General features: G+C 41.5%; 1 protein-coding gene across 4 annotated transcripts in view; it reads left to right on the top strand.

Annotated features, from left to right (window-relative positions):
• Window positions 1–1,821: 1,821 nt before the first annotated feature.
• REV1 (REV1 DNA directed polymerase) overlaps window positions 1,822–25,691 on the top strand; it is a 61,431-nt gene continuing 37,561 nt past the window's right edge. For 2 of the 4 annotated variants that reach the window (XM_075712787.1, XM_075712773.1), the window contains exons 1-5: window positions 1,822–1,863; window positions 16,095–16,161; window positions 16,964–17,096; window positions 18,602–18,770; window positions 25,037–25,186. In XM_075712787.1, the coding sequence (XP_075568902.1) occupies window positions 16,105–16,161; window positions 16,964–17,096; window positions 18,602–18,770; window positions 25,037–25,186 (509 nt within the window). In that variant the 5' untranslated portion in view covers window positions 1,822–1,863; window positions 16,095–16,104. Of the gene's footprint in view, window positions 1,864–2,608; window positions 2,784–16,094; window positions 16,162–16,963; window positions 17,097–18,601; window positions 18,771–25,036; window positions 25,187–25,691 lie in introns of those variants that run through there. The other 2 variants (XM_075712780.1, XM_075712795.1) reach the window with 2 other exon arrangements.

Here is a 25,691-nt window from a genome sequence, read left to right as displayed (position 1 = left end):
ACCGGGGCCATCTTCTACTTGTAAAACAAACTGCACATAACAGAATTAGAACAAGTAACTCAATAACAAACAATTTTTCTGTAAGTGGCACAACTAATAAGGCCTGGTTTCCTAAGTGTCTTATGTCCAAGTTTCCTTGTACGTTATTTCCCCTAACATTCCCATACCACAATAACACCCACTTTCCTATACAAGGATCCCCACATACTCTACGTCTTCCCCCACAACTGGTCTCTCCTTCTTTCCAGCCTCCCCACAGACATGCTTCACAGTATCCCCAATGCTCTTCCCATGGGGAAGAACTGGAGAAGGGCCCACGCACGCTGTGACTGGTCTGGCACGGGAGCGTCCTGCCTGGCGCTAGAAAGCTCAGCGAAGAAATTACCTCGGGCTCTCATGCTACCTCCCTGCTGCTCTTTCTAATGAAACCTGTAAGCTTCGTATTGCTGAGGCGGAGATCCCTTCGTCGGACTGGGCTGAACCGGCCGCTGGATGCGAAAGTTAGCAGGGAAGAGCAGGTGGCACCGCTGCACTTCTTTTAGAAATCTGGCTAACTGAAAATGCAGAATCACATGCGGGGAGCCCGTGGGTGTTATTCCCGTATCCAGAGAGCAAGGGGAACAAGCAGGCCCTTTTCCTGTGGGACAAATCCCTTCTAGCGTGAGGCTGGTGAGGCCTCAACCCGGCTCAGCCCCGCTGCAGCCACCAGGACCCAGCCAGGGCAGGGACGGGGCTGGGCCGGGATGCCCCACCCGCCATGCCCTCCAATGGCCCCGGTGCGGAGGGGGACGCTGCAGGGCCGGCCTACGGCGGCCCCCCCGGCGGGCCCAGCCGAGGCGGGCCTTCCCCGGGCGCTTCTTCCCCGAACGGCGGCTGCGGGAGCGGCGGCGGAAAGGGGTAGGGGGGCTCCCCCCGCCGCCGGCGGCGCGGCCCAGCCCCAGGCAGGCGGGCCGTGCCAGCGCCGGGGGCAGCAGACCTGCCAGCCCCCTCTCCGCAGGCCGCCCGCCCGCCCGCCCGCACCGGGCCCTGCCCGCCGCCGCCGCCCGCTGCTGCGCTACGGGGAGACGCGGCCGCACTGCGGGCGGACGCGCGCGCCCCTCACCTCCGCCGGCCGGCCGATAGCTGCCGGCGGCCCCGGGAGGCGGGAGGGGCGGGCTACGCTCGGCACAACGATCCGCCCCCCTTCCCTCCGGTCCCGTCCCGTCCCGTCCCATCCCGGTGCAGAACGCCTGCCAGCGCCGCCGCCGCCTCCGCCGCCGCGGCAGCAGCAGCAGCTCCCACGCCTGCGGCGCGCCCGTCGGGCCGCCAGGGGGCGCCGCCGCCCCGCGCCCTGCGCAGCCCACCCGGACGGTGGGGGGGGGGGGAAGGCGCGCGAGCCACCGCCGGCGCCCGCCCCGCCGTCACGTGCCCGCTGCGAGCGCTCCCCAGCCCCCTGGGCGGCGCCGCGCGTGGGGCGCGAGCCGCTAGGGGGCGCGCCGGCTGGCTGGCCCGCCCCGGCGCGCGCGCGCGGGGCTTGGTTGACCGAGCGGCGGTTGGTGGCGCGAGACTCTCTCGTGACGCGCTGGCAGGAAGGGCGGGGGGAGGAGGGGCTGCTGCTGGGGACACCGAGAGGGGGAGGAGAAGGAGGGAGGGAGGAAGGGGGGGGAAGAGAGAGGAGAGGGAGAGCGCGGCCGGGGCTGAGAGCCGGGGAGGAGGAGAGGGAAGAAGGCGGGCAGGAGGCGGTGGTTGCGTGCGTCCGCGCCGGGGGGGGGAGCCGCGATGTGAAGCCCCCCCCCCCCCCCCCCCAACACACCACACACACACGGCCCGGCAGGGCAGGCGGCGGCGGCGCCCCGGGAATGTGCGTCTGGGACGCGGCGAAAGGTGAGCGGCGGCGCGGGGCTGCCGGAGCGGGCGCCTTCCCCCCACCGACCCCCCCCCCCCCCCCCTCCACCGCGCCGCCGCCTCTCGGCGCGGCGGCCGCGGCCCCCATGGCCGCCCGGCGCTCGCGAGCGCGCCCCCGTGCGCGCGTGCGGGGGGGCGGCTCGGGGACGGGAGGGAAGGAAGGAAGGAAGGAGGGAAGGAAGGAAGGAAGGAAGGAAGGAGAAGCCTGAGGCAGCCGCGGGCCCGCAGCCCCTGCCCTGCCTCAGCCCCTCCCTGGGCCCGCGGCCTGGTCCTCCCCCTTCTCCCCGCCGCAGCTCTTCCCCGGCGGGGCGGGGGAGAGGGGTTGGGGGGGGGGGGCTGGCGGCGGCGGCGCGCGGGGTTATGTAACCGGCGCGGGGCCCTGGCTCAGCCCCGCTTGCCCGCGCGCGGGAGGGTGTGCGCGCGGGAGGGTGTGCGCGCGGGGGTGGGGGGGGGGGGGGGGGGGGAGGGGGAGGGCCCCCTGGGCGCGCGCCCGCCCGCCCGCTGGAAGTTGCCGCGGGTGTGCCAGGTGTGTGCGTGTCTGGGTCAGCCGCCCCCGCCTTCCCCTCCCCCAGCCGCGGCACCTGTGCGTGCGTGGGTCCGTCACATGGGGCCTGCGCTTCAGACACAACACGGCTCCCCAGGCAGAGCCGGGGGGGTGCTGCCGGCCTTCCGCCGGCTGAGGGGTCGTTGGCGGGGAAATAGGTTGGAGGAGGAGACGGAAAGGCCGAGCCCCCGGTGCAGCCTTGCCCTCCCGAGCACGCCAGGCGCCGTGGCGCTCAGCTGTAGCGGCGTCTGTCTTGCCTGCGGTTTTCCATCGTGTTTGTCACAAGTTGCATTTGCTGAGCAATAGTGCTGGATGTAACCAGTGTGCGGGAAGGAAGAGGACCTCTGCTTGATAAGTAAGCCTGTGCTTACAGACACCGAGGGACAAACGTGTTCACCCATGCTTCTTCACCCCTTCCCCATGTAATGTTGATGCGTTTTGCTCTATAGTTACCGTTGACCTGTGATACTGAGCAAAGAACCTCTGATGGGAGATGCGCGGTAATGGCACGTTAACCTTAAGAAGGGAGAGAAAGCTAATATCACAAGCACGTGATTTTTTGGTAGAATATCTGTGTTGCGTGCTGTAGTACTCCATTATTTATGATGCTTTAAGATCAATGTCAAAGTCTTAAAAATGAATACTCTGCTTGTGTTAATGAAAAATTGTCTTCATGAAAAGATGAGTTGGTGTTTCTTCTGCATCTCACTCAATTTAAAATCCAGGTCCAATTTCAAATTTGATACTGTAGTCCAAAGAAGCAAAACCAGGGGATTGTAATTTTACAATCCGCATTCTTTGTGCATTTAGATGCTATTGTTGCTCAGGTAGAACTGTTTTAAACAGTTGCCTAATTACTATTAGTTGCAAGAGATTATAGTTAAAATTTATTTATGGAGTAGTTCTGTGTTACTAAGGTTTATGACGTTTAACACAGAAATCCAAATGTCTGACAAATTCTTTGCTGTCTAGTTTCAAGTGTATAGCTATTGCCCATTCCCACCATACTGGTCTTTGATTCAGTCCATTTCTTCCGCTGGACAAAGTACCAAATCCCTGTTAGTAAATAATCCCAAGCTGTCAGACTGGAGGTCATTGGTAGGACAGCATTAGTAGAGGCACAGTGCAGACACCTGCCTTGTTAAACACCAGTGAGTCACTACTTGAAGAGAAATTGTTTTAAAAGTAAAGCTTTAGTAGGAAAAATACATTAGTATATTTCAAGCCTCGATAGTAAACTGATTGTACATTTTTCTGTGTACAGTATATGTGTCTTCAATACATTATTCAGTAATTGGCCTTTCAAACATAGCACCAGTCCATCTTTCTGGATAGTGTGTACATACTCTTACTTAGTCACAGCCTGTTCTGATGCAGAGATAGTGTGTTGTAACTGAGTGCTGATTTTGATTAGTCTTTTCTGATCCCTTGACCCAGATGTCTCTTGTAAAGAAGTTTCATGGCAAATTTTCCATCTTTCTACCATCCCTTTCAGTTACTGGAGAGATTAAAAAAAAAAAAAAAACCCCTAAGAATGATTCAAACACAAAACCAGGTTTTGAGTAGGTAGAAAAAATTAATATGATTACACAGACCTTTTTTTAATAGATCAGTTGTTCAGGACAAGCAGAAAAAGAAAAACTTGCCTGACCCTGCCATGTGCTTTCCCCATTTAATTTGTTAGCTATTGTTTATTTCATGAAGAATGAATTTTTTTGTATTGAACATTTTTCTGGTTTAATTAAAGGTGCATATTATTATCGCTGAGATCTCTGTCAGCTTTTAGCAGTGTGTTTGCCTGGTATAGATATAACAGGGGAGTTAAATACCTGAATGTTGAAAACCTCCCTCAGGAATACAGTGTAGATTAATTTGGTGATGGTGCCATGTGCTTACCTAAGCATAGCAAAATGAGGAAGAACTGGAAGCAAATAGAAACGAGACTGGCCATGGAGTTATAAAGAAAGTTGAAAGTAAGAGAGCAAATCTAAGTGCATGCAAAAAAGCGTGAGGAATTCTCAAACATGCGTCATATAGTATTGTGGAAGTGTCTTTTCTTCAGAGATAAATTTGCGTAGTGCATCTCCCCAAGAGCAGCTTTCTGCTCTGTTGTGGAAACCAGGCAGCATTTTAATTGGAGACACAAATGTTTTTAGGGAGGAGGGACTCCCATGTCTGTGGTTCCCTTACTTCTGTATTTCATGTGGAGTAACTGGTGCTCATAACACAGAAGTCAGAATTAGGAAACCCTTCTTCTTTCTTGCTCTTCTGTGGAAGAGAGGTGTGTAGAACAGCTTTAAATTCTGGGCTGTGACGGTAACTTCCATTTCTGTGGTTTATGTTTTCAAAACTAACTGAAGCACTGCTGGTGCTGAAGTTAAGGAATCTGTGACTGTTAAATTCATCTAGGAGATACTTTTAGCTTGGTATACCTAGAAGGGATTGTTCTATATTCCATATTCTTTGCTATAAATGCCTAAGCAGAGCATGGTCCCTGAATTTCAGTGGTAGCTTTTGGGGAAAGTAATTTTTTGGTGGGTTTGGGGGGGGGGGGGGGGGGGATGGAATGACACACTCCTTTCCTATCTCAAAGTTTCAGGTCTCCCAGTTGGTATTCTTCCTATTTAATAGTGCTGAAGCTGGTGGTTTGAAACTTAGTTGCTTGCATAAGTAAAGCTTACCCATGTGGTTAACTCCTCTGTGTTGGTTTTGCTTTCTCTTCCCAGCTATCTGTAAATACTTTAACCAAATCCCAACATAAGGAAATTATCGTCTGTAACCTCCTTATTTGGTCTGCTTGAATTCCTGCAGACCTTTTCAGCTTCTTGATTTATGAAAGCAAATAATCCTGAAAAAGAGAAAGCTAATTTCGCTTAGGAGAAGACACTGCTCAGGTACCTTGCGGAGTCATTCTTGCACAAATGCAGGTGGATTGATTTGAATGGCAAAACACAAAAGCAGTGCTGAAGCTGCGCAGAATAGGGTTGAGAACTGCTCTAAGGTTTTTCCATATTGACTTAGAGATTGGCAGTATTCTGGCAGGGTGAGGTATGCGGTGTATTTTGGCAGGATCCTAGGGACTGTTGCTGATATTTTTGGTCAGGTTCTAGTTGTCAGTGAATATCCAAAGTAAAATAAAGTTCTGTCCACCATGTTCATGACTTCATCTTTTTGAGGTGACTCAGATCAGCTGTTAGTCCAGGGCATGATGAGTCAGCATCTTGGACAAATGGTTGTAGTCCACTTAGCTCATTTTGGAAGCCTAGGAGCTGTTGGTATTTAAAGGAAGTCATGAAATTGCTGATAATTCTTACAAATAGAAAAGCCCATGACCCCCTGGCATGCAAAGTAAATGATTAGTGCAGTTTACCAAGTAGAATAAATGTACTTTACCATTTTGTGCTTTTGAATGCAACTCCCAGTTGAACTAAAGAACTAAAATAATGGTCTGTTGAAAGGATACTTTTCCTGATTTCTGAATCTGCCTGTTGTTTTCAGGAAACATTAGAGCATTGGGAAACTGGAAAGAGTGGCTTTTCAGTCACTATTTCCTAGATTTCCATGCTGGATGGAATTGCATTATTTGGTAAGCAGTTCCAAGAATCCTCTTCTAAAACAATACTGGGAGGAGGGTAATGACTTTTCACTCTAATTTCTGGCTGATCAGTTGTAAGTGTTGCCCCTCCGTAATGATTCCCATAATTTCTACGTTGATTTTTAACGTAAGTTCTACAAGCATCATGTTTGCCTGGGGTAGGCCATTTTTCCTCTGTGGCCTTTTTGTATCGATCTGTCTCCACTAAGCAGCAGTGTAACACTGTTGTTGCAATGTCAGAGGTACTTAAAATACTGACTTAAAACCACTTCAGGCCAAGAATGCAATTCAGATTTGAGTTTTATTTAGGGATCCTAAAGAATGAGAGCATTTTTGTTTTGTTCTAAGAACTTAGAACTATGTTTTTCATGGAAAACACAGAAACACTGTGCTCTATCTTTTCACTTGCCTCTGAATCTAGGAGGAAACGAGAATATATTGGATCAGATCAAAAGTTTGCCTAGTTAATAGTAAAGAATCAAACATACTGAGATAACTTTGCCTTTATATTCTGAGTTCCTGTAGTTTGTTACCTTTTTTTGAAAATAAAAATTTTAATGGCTTTTTATTCCATTCATCTGTTCAACCCATATGGACTTTTATCATCCTTGGTGTTCTGTGTCAGAGAATCCACAAATAAACTAGGCAATAGGAAAAAATATTTCCATTTGTTTTGATCTCTCCACTTACTAACTTGATCTGATTCCTCCTAGTCTTGTTGGTCTGAGTTGATGATAAAAGTAATATCCATGGACTAACAGAAGATGTAGAAAACTTGTGCAGAAACTTAAAACTTCAAGGCTAAGCACAGAAGCCATATGTTGTGAAGATTTTACTTCAAAAGAATTTTGCAGCTTTGAGAGTTTCAAAGGCAAATCCAGAAAAACATTTGGGAACCTGACTATGCAAGGTCAGTTGGAATTAAGTAATGTAATTCAAAAGCTGCCATGAACAGAAAATCAGCCTATTTTAATACCTAATCTGTAGTCATCAATACTTTTGCTAGTCAAGTTACTTGAGTTCTTAGGGTTTTGCTGCTGTACCTATTTAGTGCTGCCCGTGAGTAGAGACAAGTAGAGATGGTCCTCCTTCATATCTGACATCAGCTAGCACTTGAGATTCATAAAGTGGTTGTCTTATCTCTTCTTTTTCCCCTGAAAAGCCTGGCCTGATCAGCACCTGCTCAGCATACACTGATAAGAATGAGCTGAGCATAAAGCATGACTGCCCTGGGCACTTCTGCTAAAAAAACAAACAAAAAAACCCAAACAAAACCACCCAAAAAAACTGGTGGAGAAGAAATGGTGCCTTCTAATTATGTTAGATAGGGCATTGGCCCAGAGAGCAGATTTGTTTCTATGTCATTCTCTGTTGCCAAAGTGGTTAATCTAGGTAGTAAGCAAATTGGTCAGCAGGTTCTAGTTGTCAGTGAATATCCAAAGTAAAATAAAGTTCTGTCCACCATGTTCATGACAAGTAAAGATAAGTTTGTTGTGTATATACACGCACTCACATGCACACAAAAACACACACATATATACACACACATGTATATCCAAACAAATACATAAAATCAATCAAAAATATGTAGTCTCTTTTGACAAGACTTCACCAGTCTGCTGGCCTGAAGTCTAGGGAATCTGGGGAAGCTGAAGATAGTGTATGTCAGAGGTTTTCACCACCACAGTTTCTCTGAATTTGATGTTAACAAATTCAGAGCATTCACAGAGTCCTTGCTTTGATCACCTTGTGAAAATTTTCCAGTTATTTATTTTCGAACTATTATACACCTCCACTTCTCCTGCCTTGTTAAGTTTTTCTTTAGCTTTACAAGGACACTTCCTTCAGCTGCGCCTAGGAAGTCTTGGGAAGTCCTAAATCATTCAGCAGCAGCAACTCTTCTCATTATTTAGGAGGACAGATAATGGTTTATTTAACCTACCTACCCACTGCTTGACCTACACCTCAGCATAGGCTTCTTGTGTAAGATGCAAGCTGTGGGACTGGATTGTCATCAGACTGAGGAGTGCACAAACTAAAAATTTCCTAAACAAGTTCTGTTGGTTTATTGGGGAGAAAAATGAACATCCCACTCCTCCTTTCCAAAGAAGGGAGTAACACAGTTCTCTGTTCTCAAATACTACAGACAGCTAAACATAGGGACTTGAAGGGAGAATACCCAACTTTGTATATACTCATCTCACTCTCTCAGATACTCAAGTCCAGGAGACAAAGAGAATTTTCTTTTGGTGATTTACAATCCATTCACTGTGTTGCTATCGAGAGTCCTAATTCCACAAGCTATGCCTCTTATTTTGATTTTACTTAATGGATTTTTTTTTTAATCTAGGCATTTAGAAGCTGGCATAAAGATTGTGAGTGTGCTAACTTCTCTTGGGGTTGAAGCCCCAAAAGAATATAAGTGCAGAAGAGAAATAATGAAGCCAATTGCTGAAGTCTGCTGAAACTTGCCAGTGTGTTGTGGCAATAAGAACAGTTGTATTAAAGAGGTGATATTTGAACTAAAAAGTGAATTGAGCTACATGGTTAAATATAGCAATGAAAATTTATGAAGAAGAGCCACTCATCACTGAGGAACTATGAAGGAGGGGAGGAAACTTTACCAAAAAATGCAGAAATGTTGAAACTGAAGCCAGTCTTCTGTGAGCAGAAGAAAAATTCAACCAAGTTAAACAGCTACTTGTGACAAGCTCTAAATGAACTGTAGCTGCTACTGAGTGTTATTCCTAGAGGGGAATGAAACATTGACAGTTGGTCTCAAATTGAATCTGGCTTGCTATTTTTCAAAGAACTAACCATCTCAAATGCCATGTATAAAAGCAAAAAGAATATCTTCTTGAAAACAGATTGCTCAAAGCTGGTGCAGACTGTGCAGCAACACTGTTTTCTGTACCTTGTGCTCATTGTTCCTTAAGTTGTGACAGAACAATCATCTGTCCCGGACTCCAAGTCTGGTCTAAACACTTGTCCTGTACAGCTCTCGTATAAATGGTTAGCTGCTGTACAGCTGCTTTAGGTCATTGTGATGATTCACCAGCAAAAGAAATGTATATTTCTTAGTTGTTACTTGTAAAGTATTTAGTCCTTGATGTTAAAGTAAGCTGATCTGAAATAAATACCATTTTGAGTTGCAAAAACAGTCAGTTTGGAAACTGGATTAGTTTAGCAAAGAGTTCCTGTGTCTCTTTCTGGGGGAGTGATTGAACTGAAGGTCAGACTATCATTTCTTTGCTGTCAAGCTCAAATGAAAGTATGCACGGAACACAGTTTTAGAATAGTCATCAACACATAAGGAGTTGATTCTGAAGGACTTGGTTTTTTCCATGCTTTATGTGGGTTGTATGGTATTTCACCTTTCTAGCAAGTGCCATGCATGTTCATATTTTAGAAAAATATTGTTTCTAAATTTCTCATACTCACTAACAGTTTTGTGTCTAATATTTAAATTGCCCAAGACTTTAATGATTGTTCTCTCCTAATTTATACTCCTAGGTTTACTCACAGTAGATGGGGGTGGTGTTGGGTGTTTTTGGGGACAGATATTTTTCAAGTATCCTGCAGCTAATTTCATTTGTGTTGCTTTAAAATATCATCAAAGATTGAACTGCAAAACAGAACTTGTTGGTTGGTCCTGTAACATCAGGTGCCGGTATTTAGAAGTGGTTATCATATGGGCACATGTGGCTTAAGATGGGGAGCTCTTAGACTGTAACTTTCTTCAAAAAATCGTACCCTATGGAAAAGGTGAGGTAGCCTGCCCCTCTTGTTTATTGGGGGAAAAAACATAAGCAGGGCTAGTTAGTGAAGAGTAGCTAGCTCGTTGCAACTCAGTATCCACATTTACACCACAGTTGGTTATAGCCATGACCCTAAAAATCAGTTTCTAGAAATGGCTGAGATAATCTTAAGATCCCACTGGCAATGAAAGGAACAGTCCCATCCATTACTCTTTTCTGGCCTGTCTGCTTTGGCTTTGATGCTTTTGTGAGTCAGTTCAGCTTGCTGAACTGGCAAGAAACTAACCCGTAAAATTACGTCAATTTTCTATTGATTTAGTGAGCTGAATTGCACACAGCACCAGTATGAACATAGGGGTCAAGTGAGTTCGGAGGTAGTGCAGAGGTTGGGAAGAAGGGATAAAGCTTGTTAGGCCAGCAGAGGCTGAAGAGCAGAACCATCCCTTTTGGTGGCAGTCAGCCATCAAGTTGACTCAACTGTCTTACGAAACTTCAGCCTGAGAGTTTATTTCCCGCCTAGAGTAAAATTCAGTTGCTTTGCAACATACTAATTAGTTTATTTTAATACGGAACAGTAGTGTTAACTCTGAAGTGTCTAAAATCACAGGGGTTTAAAAATACAGTATCTTAAAAAAAACTTTTGACCAATCTTTTTATTTTTAAGTTCTTTTGCTGGATTCTGAACTTTTCAATATGTGGTAGAAAACATTTTTTGACCCTGTAGCAGCAGCTCTTTTCCAGAAGACTCAGCCAAGAATAGGACACTCTTGTGCTGAGAAATGTGTAAACACGTAAGACGGTTCTTTCCTCAAAGAGCTTGCAGACTAGTGCCAAGTAGAGTGGTGAGTTTGATGTGGTAGCTGGAATGTAGATGCATGAAACTCAAACAGGCCACAAAATACCCACTTGATGGAAACAACTTTCAAGCCCTGCTGAGCTGGGATGGATTCAATCTACAGTTCAAGCAAACGATTCTGATACTCATTAGCAGTGGCCCAAGATATCCATACTTCCATTCGCAGTAGAATTACACCTTCAAGAATAAGGCTTGTGGTGTTTGAATATGTTAATTAAATCAAGTTTTTTGCATTAGAGGACATTGACAGGATGTTCACTCTGGTCAGAAATGCAAAATAGCTGTTACAATGTGTTACACTTTCACTCAACTTTCAGTTACCTGAAATTGGATTAGCTGGATTAGAAGTTACTTGTGCCATGTATTTGGACACAAGTTTGGCAGGGTTATTTGTTGAGTCACAGTGCAGCTTCATTTTGTCTTTGGAAATAGTTCATATGCTTTCCCATAGTGCAGTGCTAAAAAGCATATATTCTGCCAGATTCAAGTTGGCTACTTGAAGAGGCAGCAGAAATGTCTCTGCACCGTATACCTGGAAAAGGGAATGCTGACAAGTACAGAGACAACTCAAGTTTGGGCAGGACTAGTACTGACCTGGAATTAAAAAGCCCATAAGGGTCCATGTTCACTTCTTACAGAGTCATTGAGATCTGTATTCTGTGCTCCCAAGCGTTTCTCCCCATAATACCTGTGGGTTTTGTCTGGGTTTGTCCGTTATCTGTGTTATCCCAACTGCCCAAGATAATGGAAAGCCACTTGTCTTACAACCACACCATCCTGAATTTAAAGTATTTTAAAGAAATAACTTTCCTTCATCAGACTGTGTGTGCTACCAATGAGATTAAAACAAACATTAACTTAACATCAACATTCACATCTACATTCCTTGTTTTGCGATCTGAAATCTCACAGTTGCTGTGCAACTCTTCTATACACACAGGCACGTTTATAGAATTCATAAAATGTAGACTTAACATTTCATTCCATTACCTGATCTGTAGGCTTTGATTAACAGTCTTTCATAATAGGATTAAGTGGTTGTGAATTGGGAAGTATAATGCTAGGCCTGTGAAGCAGTGCACAAAGGGATGTTATGTATCTTTTCCTAGGGGGCTCTATTGAGTATTTCCAAGCCTACAGTCATGTACAAAGCATCAACACTTTTAGTTTGTCTTCTAGCTTCAGTTTTGAAAAGGATCACCCAATAGAAATTTGAATTTTAGTTAAAACCCTGTTTTTTAGAACAGCAAGATTTTACCATTTGTATGTGGTCTAGAAAGGGATGCAGGGCCAAATTATGTTAATTTTGGTCATAGGAGTTCTTAATGACTTTTTTTTTCCTTGAAAGGTTGTTTATCTTGCACTGAAAACTTGGATTCTATTCCTGGGAATGCTGTTTCTACCTTTACAGGCTTTTGTGCAGTTTTAGGGTTTGTTGGGATTTTTTTTTTTTAATTGCTAAAGATTTCTTTGTGCCCACAGGTCCAGAATATGAGCATTGCAGTTTTATTTAAAAAGGTTTTCTCTGGGTGAAGGGTCACTTTATAGCTTGTCCTTCAGGCTCTAGAGATACTCTGAAAACTCGTAACTATGTTGGTTCACTTTCACTGAGTCACTGTGCATTTCTGCTCTTGAATTTGTGAAAACAGTTCTGAAACAAGTTAGATACTATAACTACAAGAAAGATGAACTCTTGTCTGAAATTGGCCTGTTTGTGGTGGGTGTTTAAGTCCCCTGTATTGATTCCCCGCTCCTGCCCTGCCCCACCCCCATTTCAAGGATTCTTTACAAAGCATTTCTCTTACTCATCCCTTCATCATGATTCCTATAGAGGGAGGATCGTATCACCCTTACATTTCTTATGTCGTGAACCAGTGAGCATGTTTCAAATCTTGCTTAATTTTCCTCTGGTTTAATACATCCTGTGCAAATGTCTCTCACGCTCATTTGTTCCTTAGGTTTCAGCAAGGCAGCTGTAGAGGTTATCTTCATTCTCAAGGAAAAATTCGCACTGTAAGCACAAGTCTTTAGCAGTGGGGATTCTCCTTAGTCCAGAAACCTTGAGTTCCTGGAACTACATCCAGGAACTCATCATTGAGTTCCTGGAACTACAAAGGGAGAAATTAGTCTCCCAGGTTTTCATATCAGCATTAAGAAAATAATCCATGACTCTCAAGATTTGAGCCAGAGGCATCTAGTAATCACTCAAGTACCATGTTCCTAACTTGTGTGTTTAGAATTTAAGTGGCCTGGCTGAGGCAGAAATCACATCTGCCAAGGAAATGGTAAATCATTATCAGATGTTGTAAGTAGGCATTACAGCCTAGCTTCTCTAGTTTTGCAGACTCTAGGAAGACAACTTTTGAGCAGTTGATATGTCGTGTTTTTAACACACTAACCTAGACTACTTTTGTTTTTCTGATTTCTAGTTTTAATCAAAGTAGGCACGTACCCATGATTCTGATTTTGATTGGCCCCACTGGTTATGGTGTTCTGATCTAATGGCATTTAGACTAGAGATCTTTCTTCTTCACATTCCAGTGTCCTGAATAAAAACTAAATCTGCTTCAAGGTTTCAGAAAAGCTTACCCTCATGAAGGCAGTTCTTCAGTTCATCAGGCATTACATATTTTAGTTTAAGCAAAAGGCTGTCTATACAGGGGTGAGAGTAACTACCTATCAAATCCTATCTTCTCAAGAACTCAGTGACTGGAATGAAGAACATCTTTGTTACGATGTTGTGGTGACTTACAGTGTGTGTTTCATACAGTCTTGAAGGTCCTTTGTTTTTTTTCAGAGTGGGAGTTTCTTTTGCATGAGATTTTCTTTTTTATAGACTTAGAATCATAGAAGGGGCCTCAAAAGACTATCGGGCCTCAAAAGACTATCTAGTCCAGCCTTTCATGGATAGGGAAGCCTGAATGAGATTATCTAGCACCCTGTCCAATTGCGGCTTGAAAACCCCCACTCATGAGGACTCCACCATGTCCCTGGGGAGGTTGTTGCAGTGATTGATTGTTCTCACTGTAAAAAATTTCTTCCTTATATCAAGATGAAACCTATCCTGGTGCAACTTGTACCCATTGCCTCTTGTCCTCTCCATGTGCCTCCTTGTGAGGAGAGAGCCTCTGTCCTTTTTGTAGCCACCCTTTTAAGACTTTGTCATCCTTTATTAAGGAGAAAGGGTAATCAGTAGTTAAAATTCCGGGGTCTCTTATGAGCTCATACACTGATACCTATGATATCTAAAAACACTAGATGACATTTTCATGAATAAATGTGGTTTTTTTTTTCCCTTGAACTTACACTTTTCTGTTTTCTCCAAGAACTTCTTAGCCAGAAGTGATAGATTTGAATTACAGTTGACTTCAGCTGATGGAAAAATACAAATTTCCCATAGGAAAGAAATCATCCTGCCATTTCCAGTATGTACTGTCCTCTACAGCAAAAAAGTCAATTTTGTATTTCATGTGGTCATCTAGTTCATCTCCTCTCATTTTTCTCACTGCTCCTTAAGAGTTCTGTGGTATCTATTAGATAAAATCCAAACCACTAAAAATTAATTTCAGAAAGCCCAGTGTCTTGGAAATTGGTCTGTGGGTAAGAAATGCGAGTACCTAGAGAGAAAATAAAACATGCTGAGGAGGGGTTGCTTTGTTTTGGTTGTTGGTGTAGAGCTCATCTCCTTGACATGTGATTAATCTTCATAATTATATACATGTGTGTAGGTTATGTATCAAATTACAGCAACTGTAAGAAGAATAGAACCAGGTGCATCATGATCTCCGTGTGTTTGCAGGGGTCCTGAAACATAAAACCGAAGCTTGTCTTTTCCAGGTAGTTATACCTGCTTTCACTATAATTCTATGGTTGCCTAATTTGGCATATTTGCAGTATTCCGTGAAAATGATTGTATTTACAAGAACTTCCCTGCAGCTCTGTCTCGTTCTGCAATCAAGCTTGCCTGCAATCCAGGGTGGTTTAACTGGATTTCAGAGTATGCCTCCTTGGTAGCTCTAGAACAAAAGCGATTTAAGAGGCGAAAGCTAGAACTCAACTTTCAGCCAGGTTCAGAGGAAACAAAATTTTAATGTGATAAATGAGGCAGTCTCCAGAAGAGTGCAGTAGAAGGCCTGGATAGGCAAATGACCAACATGCATTGTTCTTTCCATCCACGGTTATATGTGCTTTCTGGTAGGCTGGAGACTGAGTGAAGCTTCTGTACTCTGTTACTGGACAATGCTATGGACAGTCCAGAGAATAGGTATCTTCTCAAAAGCAGACAAGGGTGAAAAAAACCAGTTGACTTCCTTCTGTGTACTAACTGTAGTTGTGCATTTTTATGGAGGATAAAGGAATAGAAATTTAATAAAATAAAGGTGACTGGCTTAAATCTTCTTCCTTTTAGTTTGAGTCCTGTCCTCATACTCTCAGAGCTGATAGCCCTAAAAGACAAAACAGTGTTTTTATTTAGGGAACTGGTTAGAGTAGAAAGTGAGAGATGTAATAGCAGGCAGTGACCTCATGATCTTACTACATCATTAATCAATATTTTAAAATCAGTGTTACAGCAGCTATAGTTAATGTGAATCACTTGGGTGCAGTGAACAGTTGGCCACAGTCCAAAATGTTTCTTTTTCTCTCCACCAGTTCTGTTCTAGCCAACTAATAGCTCATCTGGGGACACTGCTGTGTACAGCTCATGGCCCAGGGATGAGTGTCTTGCATAAAGGAAAACTGCAATTTGGCTGGATGGGTATATTTATTAATTTATTATTAAGCAACACAAACAAACAAACCCAAAGAAACAGATCACAAATCTAGCTATAGATCATACTGGATCATTTAAACAACTGGCTTTTCACTGACCATAAGATGGCCTTTGGTTTTTTTGCTTTTATGTGATGTATTGCATTGGAGCATCAAGTGTTTGGACCTTTTATGATTAGCTGTAAATCCATTGGTGAAGTTGATTCCAGTCTCTAGTACCAGAAGGTGTTTGCCTGCATCCCAACATGTAGATAATATCAGATAGGAAATAGAAGTTGTTCCTGACTTGGGCAATATTTTGCATGAACGGTAGCAATTGTGTTTAAGAACCTTTTATTACTCCTTTTTTATAGGACATGTATGATGATCAGGAAGAATTTAATAAATCATAATGGAAACTGAACATTGTAATGAGTTTTTTGTATTCTGGATGAATAGAACAAAATATATATGCGTGGTTTTTGATACATAGCAGGAGCTACAGTATGCATTACTACAAAACTGAGTAACTAGGTTTTTATGCAATTTTTCATTCCTAGGTTAACTGTGTATAACTCATACTTCAGTGAAGCCCATTGAAAAATGTAATCTTTGTGATAATCTGTAGATGGCCAGTAATGCATCATTGAAATGCCACTGATGATATTACTAAACATCTAATTGATCAAGCATTTTTCTTCTATGCAGAAGCTTCAGTATGAGGCGGGGTGGATGGCGGAAACGGGCTGGCGATGGCGATGGCTGGGGAATATGGGTATGTTCAAAACCAAGTGGCTTTTTCTTTTTTTAAAGAGGTAAATGGCACTGTGGTAAAAAAGGGTTTAAAATTTTGTTATATATGCTGAAGGTATGTTATAAATTAGATTGCTTCCCATGAAAACACATAATTAAGTTCAAAATAAATTTTTAAAATTAACAGGTTTTGAAGTCTTCGTTCAGAATAATCCTAAATTGCATTATTAATAAGTGCAGACTTCTGAATAGCTTTAAATCACCATTTAAAAACTAAACTAAAAAATTTAAAAACTATTTATGGTTGTCTCCACCACATTCTGTATAGTTGGACAAACAATAACTGAGGCACCTAATTTAGGTAAATATTTGCAATACTACTGTCTCACGTATATTTAAGAACTGAAAATACATGGAGCTTAATGAATAGTCTCTATATTGTTTCTTTAGGCAGTGAGCCTCTGATTTAACATCCAAACTTGGATCATTCCCTTATTTCTTTTCTTCTTTCTTTTTATTCTATAAGAATTTTTATATAGATAGAATCTTTTTCTTATAGTGTAAGATAAAAGAAGTATGCAATAAATCCTGCCATGTTGGTAACAAGATGCAGTTGTCTTGTAGATAAGAATTTAGGGTGGAGGATTTGCTATTTTTCATTTGGAAAAAGAATATGTCTGTTGTATGTCAACCAAAATCATTTTGAAGGAATGCTGCTTACCTTCCCAGTCTTATAATTAACCAGTTTCTGTCTGTAAACGTTAGAAAATAAGACTAGCATCATGGGTTTTTTTTGTTTTGTTTTGTTTTAACTTAAAAACTAGGGTGGGTACATGTCGGCAAAGGTTAAGAAACTGGAGGATCAATTCCGGTCAGATTCAGCCATACAGCACCAGAGGGATGGAAATTCATCAAGTATCTTCAGTGGAGTCGCCATCTATGTCAATGGCTTTACAGGTGAAGCTTTTATTTTTTAAGGATCTGTTCTGTTTTGTTCTAGTGTCTTTTTACCATCCTAAGTGGAGTGAAGAACTGTAAAACACAATGAGTTTGCAGCTCAGTAAATACATAACAGTTACTTTATATGCTTTGTATATTATGTTTCTTTGTATTTCATGATTAAGGTTTTCAATATAAAATCAGATTTAGGTGGAAGGAGGAACAAGAGGAGAGGTAAGACATATATATGCATTATCTGTGGTGGACTGATAATGGCATGTTAACTGGTCTAAGATTTTTAATCTGCCATACTTACGTTCATTTTTCTCCTGGGTTCTGTAAAGCAGCTTAATAACCTTTTTGAAACTTCCCAGAAGCCTTTTTCAGGGACCTATGCCAGGAATGTTGTGACTATTACATAACTGATGCATACAGCTTCTATGATATGGAGCAGTGCTGGTTTGGGCACGGGGCTCAAACAAACTGAAAATGGTTAAGGTGGTCATGTTAAACTGTTAATACATCTGAATCAGTTATTTAATACAGGCAGTTTCTTTAGTGAAAATCTAGCATCTTGTTCCTAAGTAGAGCTCTACAAGATGGTTGTCCAAAAGGCTGGAGTAGGAAAGATAACACTTGGAGAAAATGTGCACTGATTTTAGTTAAAAGTTAGAGGTGTAATCAAGTGTTAGAAATATTTTGAGAGTTGACAGTAGGCCACTGGGAGGAATTGTAACTGTATTCTTTAAAACAAAATTTTCTTCCTTCCTATATTGATACTTTTTTTTTTTTTTTTTTTTAGTATCTTGTGCCAGTTTTGCTACTCAAAACATTCTATTTGTGCTGACCCAAACCTAACCTCTTGGTGCCAGTGTGACACCACTGCAAAGGTTTTCCAAAAGCTAAAACTTTTTTCTTTTTTTTTTCCCACCTCTGCTTGCAAAATAAGTACTCTAACGTGATGGAGGGGATAAGAAGATATGTTAGTTTTTAAGGTATTCTGTGTTCACTGTAACAATTCAAGAATAACCTGGTAAGGAAGGAGTGAGTTAACTGCTTCAGTAAATCAGAAATTGTATAGTAGGAGTTCTGTGCTGTTGTTAAACCCTTTTGATATTCTTTTCTATTACTTCTGGGTATAAAATACTCTCCCAAACTCTGGTGAAAAGATAAGTGAGTTAATCTAATTTTGTGTTATGTTGATGTAAAGTGGTTTTCAATGTGGTTTAGCATTAAATCTACTTGAGTATTTTCCACCCCTTCACCATACATGTTGTAGAAAGATCCTCTATAACAAGTAGAATGTTTATGTTTTGAATCGGTGTCTTCAGAAACACAGTTTTCTATGTTTCTTCAGAAATGGTTTTCTGATTTGTTCTTTGCAGAACTTGTAAGGTTTTTCAGGATAAAAACAATGGTTTGCACTCTTTCTGATCATGGCATCATATTTCTCAATTAAAGTTTTTTTTTTTTACTGTATTTGCTGACACAAAACAGGAATATTTCTGGTTTTAATTTTATAGATCCCTCAGCTGATGAATTAAGACGGCTAATGATGTTGCATGGAGGCCAATACCATGTGTATTATTCCAGATCAAAAACAACTCACATCATTGCCACAAATCTTCCAAATGCCAAAATAAAAGAATTGAAAGGAGAAAAAGTAGTTCGGCCAGAGTGGATCATGGAAAGGTAAGTTTAGGTCTGCTGCTTTTGGAGATTTCTCCTTTTGGAAAAAAAAGAAGAAAAATCTGGAAAAACAGCATTATAGAAGATTGCATTTTGAGATTATGGTTTAGTTTAAAATAAATCTATCCTTGCAACAGCTGAGTAAAAATACCACTGTTACATTGAATATATGCTTCTTAGTGATTGTTTCTTAAGAAACTTCACTAAGAACATTCAGAAAGTCTCAGGTGTATCAGGAAACTGAACGTTATCCTGTTGATGCCATTTAATATCCAGTCAATTGACCAACCTTCATCTCAGTATGTTTAAATAAGTACCAGGTGATTGGTTTTTAACTTCTTGCCTTGTGCATTGCATAAGTTTCATTTCAACTGTAAATACAGAAGAATGTCAATTGAAAAGCATTTTCATGACATTGAAATTAATCCATCTAAACATTTATTATGTTGTGACTTTGTAACAAAAACAAAATGGAAAAAAAAACCCCACAAGTTTTATTTACGAAGAATTTATGTTCTTCTATTCCTCCATGCACTGGAATGTATAGGATCAACTAAAGTTGTCCTCAGGTCCTTGGAAAAGATGATAGCCAGGCTCAGAGTGGTTAATCTGGCTTGCATCTGTCTTCTTCCATCTGAGGAACCCATGAGAATAGAACAGGCAGCAATATGTTCTGGAAGTCATTCTCTCAGTGTCATGCTATTCTTAACTAGCCTCTTTCCCAGACGACCAGCAGTATGTTCTGCATACTTGTAAAATCCTATTTGCAGTTCCTATTTTCAGTTTGCTGATTTTCAGTCCTTTGGATTCAGCTGTTTCATATCATGTATCTTTAAGGTAAATATTTTTTAACTGTAGTCAGAAATGATAGGTCCCTCAGTTTGAAAAAGACTTTAGGTACATTTTTTAAAGTTTTAGGGCCTCACCCATGAGTTTAAGGACTTGGAAAACTGGTGGTAGGTGTGTTTTTATTTGAAAGATGTGGCTATTTCCATTGATGTCATTGAAGCTTGTTATGAGTTTAACCAAATTGGAAAAAATCAATTTGTATGCATTCACTAGAGACTTGCTAGAACCTAATGTATGAAATCTCGTAAAATTTTACTTATGATGTCTTGTATTCAGGTTCTGCATCTCCTGGTTTTGGAAGGTTGTACTGAAGAACTGAGTATAGACAGATACATGGGGTTGAGCACAAGGAGACGGGGAACTCACTGTCTCAGTAGCACAGGGTTCGTGTCAGAATCTGGAATACAGGCTAACTTCACAACCACCCCTCATTTTTTTTCCCCTTCCTCTCAACAGTATTGGAGAACACTTATTGGTTAAAAACTCCATCTCTGTGTATGGAATACCAAATGATGTTCTCCGTAGATCAGTTGGTGAAAATCAGTGCAGTGGATGTAGAGGTTCCAAATTTGTTGAATATTCATGTGCACATCATGTTAGTGCAATATGATGGGTTTGGGGTTTTTTTAGTTTGGTTAAGAGTCAACCCTAAAATGTTACTGTCACAAATTGCTGGTAAAGCAGCATGGTTAGATCTTCACTCTTGTCATCCAAGATTGCAAAATGAAAAGGTCGTTTGTCTGTGGAGCTTTGATTTATTTCTTTGTGTGCACACATTATGATCTAGTCCTTAGTTACATGATCACATGCCATCTTTTTTCACTATGGTACCTGCCACATTCTCTTCACAGAAAAGATTGAATTCAGGTTGCAAATTGCTAATTCAGTGTCTTGTTTTTTGCTTCTTGTCTCTGTAACCCTGTTCGTTACTTACTGCATGTGACTTGAATTCTTTGCTGATAATGGAATGAATAATTAATTCCTGTCTTTTGTTGGTGCTTATCACTGTAGCATCTGTCTGCTTTCTAAAGATTAATGAACTTACCATGGCACTTATTACAATGGCTATTATTTTCATTTTTTGTTTGAGAGCCACCAAAAAGACATTAAGGTAAAACACCAAAAATGTCAATCATTTGGAATATGCCACGTGAGCTGTGTAAGATAGTTACAAAGTTACTTATACAATGATGGTAAGGCATATGTTGAAGTTTATTGCTGCATTAAAAGCTTTGCATATTCTGAACTGTGAATATTCTGAACTATGGTCTAAAGTCAGACTCTCATAAACCTGTTGTTAAATGCCAAATGTTAAAAGTAGCTCTAGAATTTTGGTTTAATTAGCATTGCGTAGTGATCCTGTGGTAACAGGAGTTGCAAAATCCAGTGTTGCAGAGTAATGTGTGGTTGCTTTAGCAACAAAATCATTCTTTCTGCACTCCCCTTGTTGTGTGTTTTTGTTACCTCTCCATTTCTGCAATAAATGAAGGAAGAGACTTGCAGGCAGACCTCCTTTCTAAATCTTTCTTCCTTTATTTGAAAAATAAACGATGCAGCGTTGTAGCTTGGAAAGGTTGTTGTACAATGCCCAATGGAAGCCAAATTAAGGTGATCTGAGAGGTTGACTTTCAAATTTGAATATTCTTTTAACAAACATATTTCGACATTTGTAATAAAATCACTTTTCAGAGATTGAGGATAACTAACCACTAAAACAAGCTACCAGTAGAATTTGTGGATTCCTCATTTTGATTTTCAGACTGAGTGAATGTTTTTCTTAAAGATCTGTGTTAATCTAACACAAATGTGAAGAAAACACTTCAAAATAATTTCCCCGGAAAAAAACAAAAAATTAGCTTGGTACATTGCACTTCATTTCCTTTTTCTGATGAGGATTCAGAATGCAAAATATTTTAATAAATAAAAGCTACCAGTCTTAAAAACAGTACAGCTTTCAGAAGAGGTGCCATGTTACTTTAACACAGTCTTTTTTTTTTTTGAAACTAGCAAAGCATTGAAGGGGAAGGAGATGGCTTTTATAGCTATATAGGAAGCAAATGGAGTAGGCCTGCTGTTGAACGGTGGGGCAACCTCATGACAAAGGATATGGAAAAAGTTGAGGTACTCAATACTGCCTCTTCTTCAGTGGTTAGTGGCAAGGTCTACTTTCGTGCCTTGAAGGCCTGTGTGCCTAGTGGCAGAATTTGGAGAAAAGAAATGGCTACCAAAGGTATAGGAGGTGTAAATTATGGTTCACTTAGGGAAACCTGACATACACAACTCTACAGTACCAGACAGAATGCATCCAAGGGAGATGAAGAAGATAGCTGGTATCAGTGCTACACCACTGTCTGTCTTTGAAAATTTGTGGCAATCAGATAAGGTTTTCCAGAAGACTGGATAAAAGGTCAATGTGATGCCTGTCTTCAGAAAGGGAAAGAAGAAGGATCCAGGGAACTGCACTGTGATCAGCTTCACCACAGTCACTGACGGCTATGGAAGATACCTTCCTGGAAGCTATATCTAGGGTGGCAAATCATGCCTGACCAGCCTGGTTATCTTCTGTGGTGAGATGACTGAATGACGGGAGAGCAGTAGATATCATTTGCTTTGACTACAGTAGGGCATTTGACACAGTCCCCCATTGCATTCTTTTAATCGAATTGGGGAGATACGGATTGGATAATGGGCTGCTAGCTGGGTGGAACTGGCTCAACTGCCTGGCTCAGACAGTAGTGGTCGACGGTTCAGAGTTGAACTAGCAAATGGTTACAAGTGGCATTTCTGAAGGATTGATATTGGGGCAGATGCTGTTTAATGTCTTTGTTAACAATGTGGACATTGGTGATGCAGTGGAAAGTACCTTCACGTTGGTGGATGACAGCAAACAGAAGGGAACAGTTGATATACTGGAGAGCAGGACTGCCCTTTGGAGAGTCTCAACAAACTGGAGGAATTGGATGACAGAAACTTTGTGACATTCAACAAAGTCAAATGCAGAGTCCTGCACATGGGACAGAATTAATTCCATGCAACCAGACAGGCTAGGGACTCACTGGTTAGGACACACCCTTGTAGGGAAGGACTTGAGGGTCCTGGTGGACTACAGGTTGATCATGGAGCAGCAGTTGTGCCCTTGTGGAGATAAACACTAACAGCATACTGGGTTGCATTAGTAAGACCCTAGCCAGCAGCTCAAGGGAAGTGATTCTTCCAATCTATTTGGCACTTCCGAAGCTACGTCCGGAGTTCTGTGTCTGATTTTGGGCTTCTCAGTACAAGAAAGATACTGACAAAACTGGAGTGAGTTCAGAGGAGAACCACTAATATGAATAGGGGCTTGGAACATGTGATATATGACAAGTGGCTGAGGAAGCTGGTTTTGTTCTGCTTGGAGAGAAGACTAGGAGGGGATCTAATTGTTGTCTTTCATTACCTATATGGAGGTTACAGAGAGTGTGGAGCTAGATTTTTCTTCAAGAGGCAGAGCAGTAGGGCAAGAGGCAATAGCCGCAAGTTGCAGCGAAGAAAATTTTGACTGAGTATAAGGAAAAGATTTTTCACAGTGAAAGAGAATAAACAGTGGAACAGGTGCTTAGAGAGGTTGTGGAATCTCTGCTCTTGCAAATATTAAAAATTTGGGTGGACTCAGCCCTGGGCAACCTGATTTAACTTTAAAGATAACCCTGCTTTGAGCAGTGTTTGGACTACAGACCTCCAGAGGTCCTTTCAAACCCAGTTTTTTTAGTGATTATGAATTCTGTGATCCAGGGAATGTGGAATGGGGAAAGATGTTGAATAATGCATCTAAAATAGGATTCCTATTGCTGCATCTTAATACAGTTTGAAAAAAACCCAAACCAACTGTGTATTGATCTAGTAATGCAGCTGCTCCAGTAGCTAAAATCTTAGCATAAACAAGTTCTTAAATAAATGTGGGGTTTTTATCATCTTGAAATTTCACTAATGATTTTCAAATATTACCTGGGTGGTTATGCACCCAGGTTCATGTGGTGATACGAGAAACAGTCTAACCAGGCATTGTAAAAGCTTAGTTGCTGCAACACCACTTTCTGTACAAGAAAGCTTTGGAACCTACCATGTGTATTTTTAACTCTGTTTGGCAATGTTTAATGTAAATGATGTTCCTTTATGAATGCTATATGTTCATGTATCAAACAATATTTAATTTATATATTTTTAGGGCTGTTTTTAGTATCCCATTCCCATGGAAACCTTACCAGGTCTCTATGTATACACCTAACTAGTTTTAATTAATCTAATTGGGAAAGGCGATCTCCCACTATATCCTTCTCTAATTGCAGCAAGAAAGCTCCTATGGGCTTTTGTTCCACTGTCCAGCTCCCCTGACAATAGTACAGATTTGAGCTAGTTAAAAAGCACATCTCCGAGAGAAAGCATTCAGGTGTTGAAAAACAGAAAAACAGTATCTGTCACTGAGCTAAATTCTCTTTAAAAATTTAAATCCAATTGTATCTTCAAAACTGAACCTGAATATTAAGCTTCTTTGATATGAGAGGATCCTCTGCTGTAGGAAGTTTCAGCATCTCTGACCCAGTGTTCAATATGAAAAGTTGTATATGAAGAAGAGGTGAAGTATAGGCTGGGAAGGCTGTTATCTCTATTGCCAGCAACAGGCATTGGGGTGGTGAGATGAAATCATGCTGTATTTTTGAGAGGACTCCACTACGAAGTCCATGACTTCCCTAAGGAATTTAGCAGTTATTGAAGTATAATTGCAATTTCAGTGGAAGAAGTAAAAGAAGAGGGAGATACGGTGGAACGCACAGGACAGAACTGGAATGATTGTGGTAGATACTTATGGAAGGTCTATTTGGAAATTATTCTTCTGTCTAGCTTTCTTCACTGAATTTTCTCACAAGAAGGGGTAATTATCCTTTTGGAATGGAAAAAGTAGTTACTCTTTAATAGTGAACCACATCCTAGCTGACCTCCTTCAGTTTCTACCCAAATTTTCTTGGAACACATGCATTCGCATTGTTCCGAGTTAAAGAGCTCAGTCAGCATTGTTCAGTTAGAATAACCTGGACCACTCACCAGGTTTTTTTGACTGGGCATTTTTTATTTTGTTTTTGAAATTAAATATTTGGGGTTTGTGTCTGTCAGTTGGAGAACAGAAATGGATGTAGACAACTGACCAACACACCTGTGAAAATATCTTTTGTAGTACCAGTCACCACATCACAAATTACTTTTCAGTTCAGTCCAGTTAGTAGTGGGAAAGGGGTTGTGGAAGGGACTGCAAGTACATACAGAAGAACAGCAAAAGGTAATGACCAAAGTAATAGTTTGTTGTACATGAGGTATTTTTTAGCTTAGAAGGTTGAGGTTTTTTAAAATGTCTTAAGTAGTAACCTGTTCCTTTTTCTTTGTTTCAGCATTAAAGCTGGACGTCTCCTCTCGTACATCCCGTATCAGCTTTACACCAAGCAGTCAGGTGTTCAAAAAGGTCTCAACTTCAATAGCATATGCAAACCTGAAGATGCCATGCCAGGTCCAAGCAATATAGCTAAAGATCTCAACAGGGTGTAAGTGTTTCTGATCTTGTAATGCAGACACTAATCATTCACCCATAATGGGTTTGCATTTATAACTATATAGCATTTTTAAAATTCATTTCAGATTTATAATAGGGAAGATCTGAGGCACTGAAATTTAAAAACAAGGTATAGCTATATAAATAGTTGAGGACAGAACTACAGTTACCTTGACTCCAAGCCTTGTCTCTAGTCTTTGGACCATGCTTTGCTGGGTAATGTGACCTAGGAGTCCTAGGATGTAGCGTATCTGTATGGAAACAACAGGCATACATTAAAGGATTCTAACTGGTGACACTGAAAAGTAGGTCTTTGTTTCAAAATCAGAAAGCTGGTATGATTTGATTACTTTTGCTAAAGGTGCATAGGAACAAATGTAAATGCATACTAGTTAAGGTCTTTCTTTAGTTTCTTTTAAAAAAAAAAAGCCACAGCATACCTTATGTATGCTGACACTGACGTTTAAGTCACGCTTGAGAGAGAAGGTGGATTAAAA

Source organism: Pelecanus crispus, chromosome 1 (assembly GCF_030463565.1).
Source record: "Pelecanus crispus isolate bPelCri1 chromosome 1, bPelCri1.pri, whole genome shotgun sequence".
In the NCBI taxonomy this organism is placed as follows: Eukaryota; Metazoa; Chordata; class Aves; order Pelecaniformes; family Pelecanidae; genus Pelecanus; species Pelecanus crispus.
The sequence above is the reverse complement of the archived record's forward strand: the minus strand, read 5'-3'. Positions and strand labels throughout refer to the sequence as shown.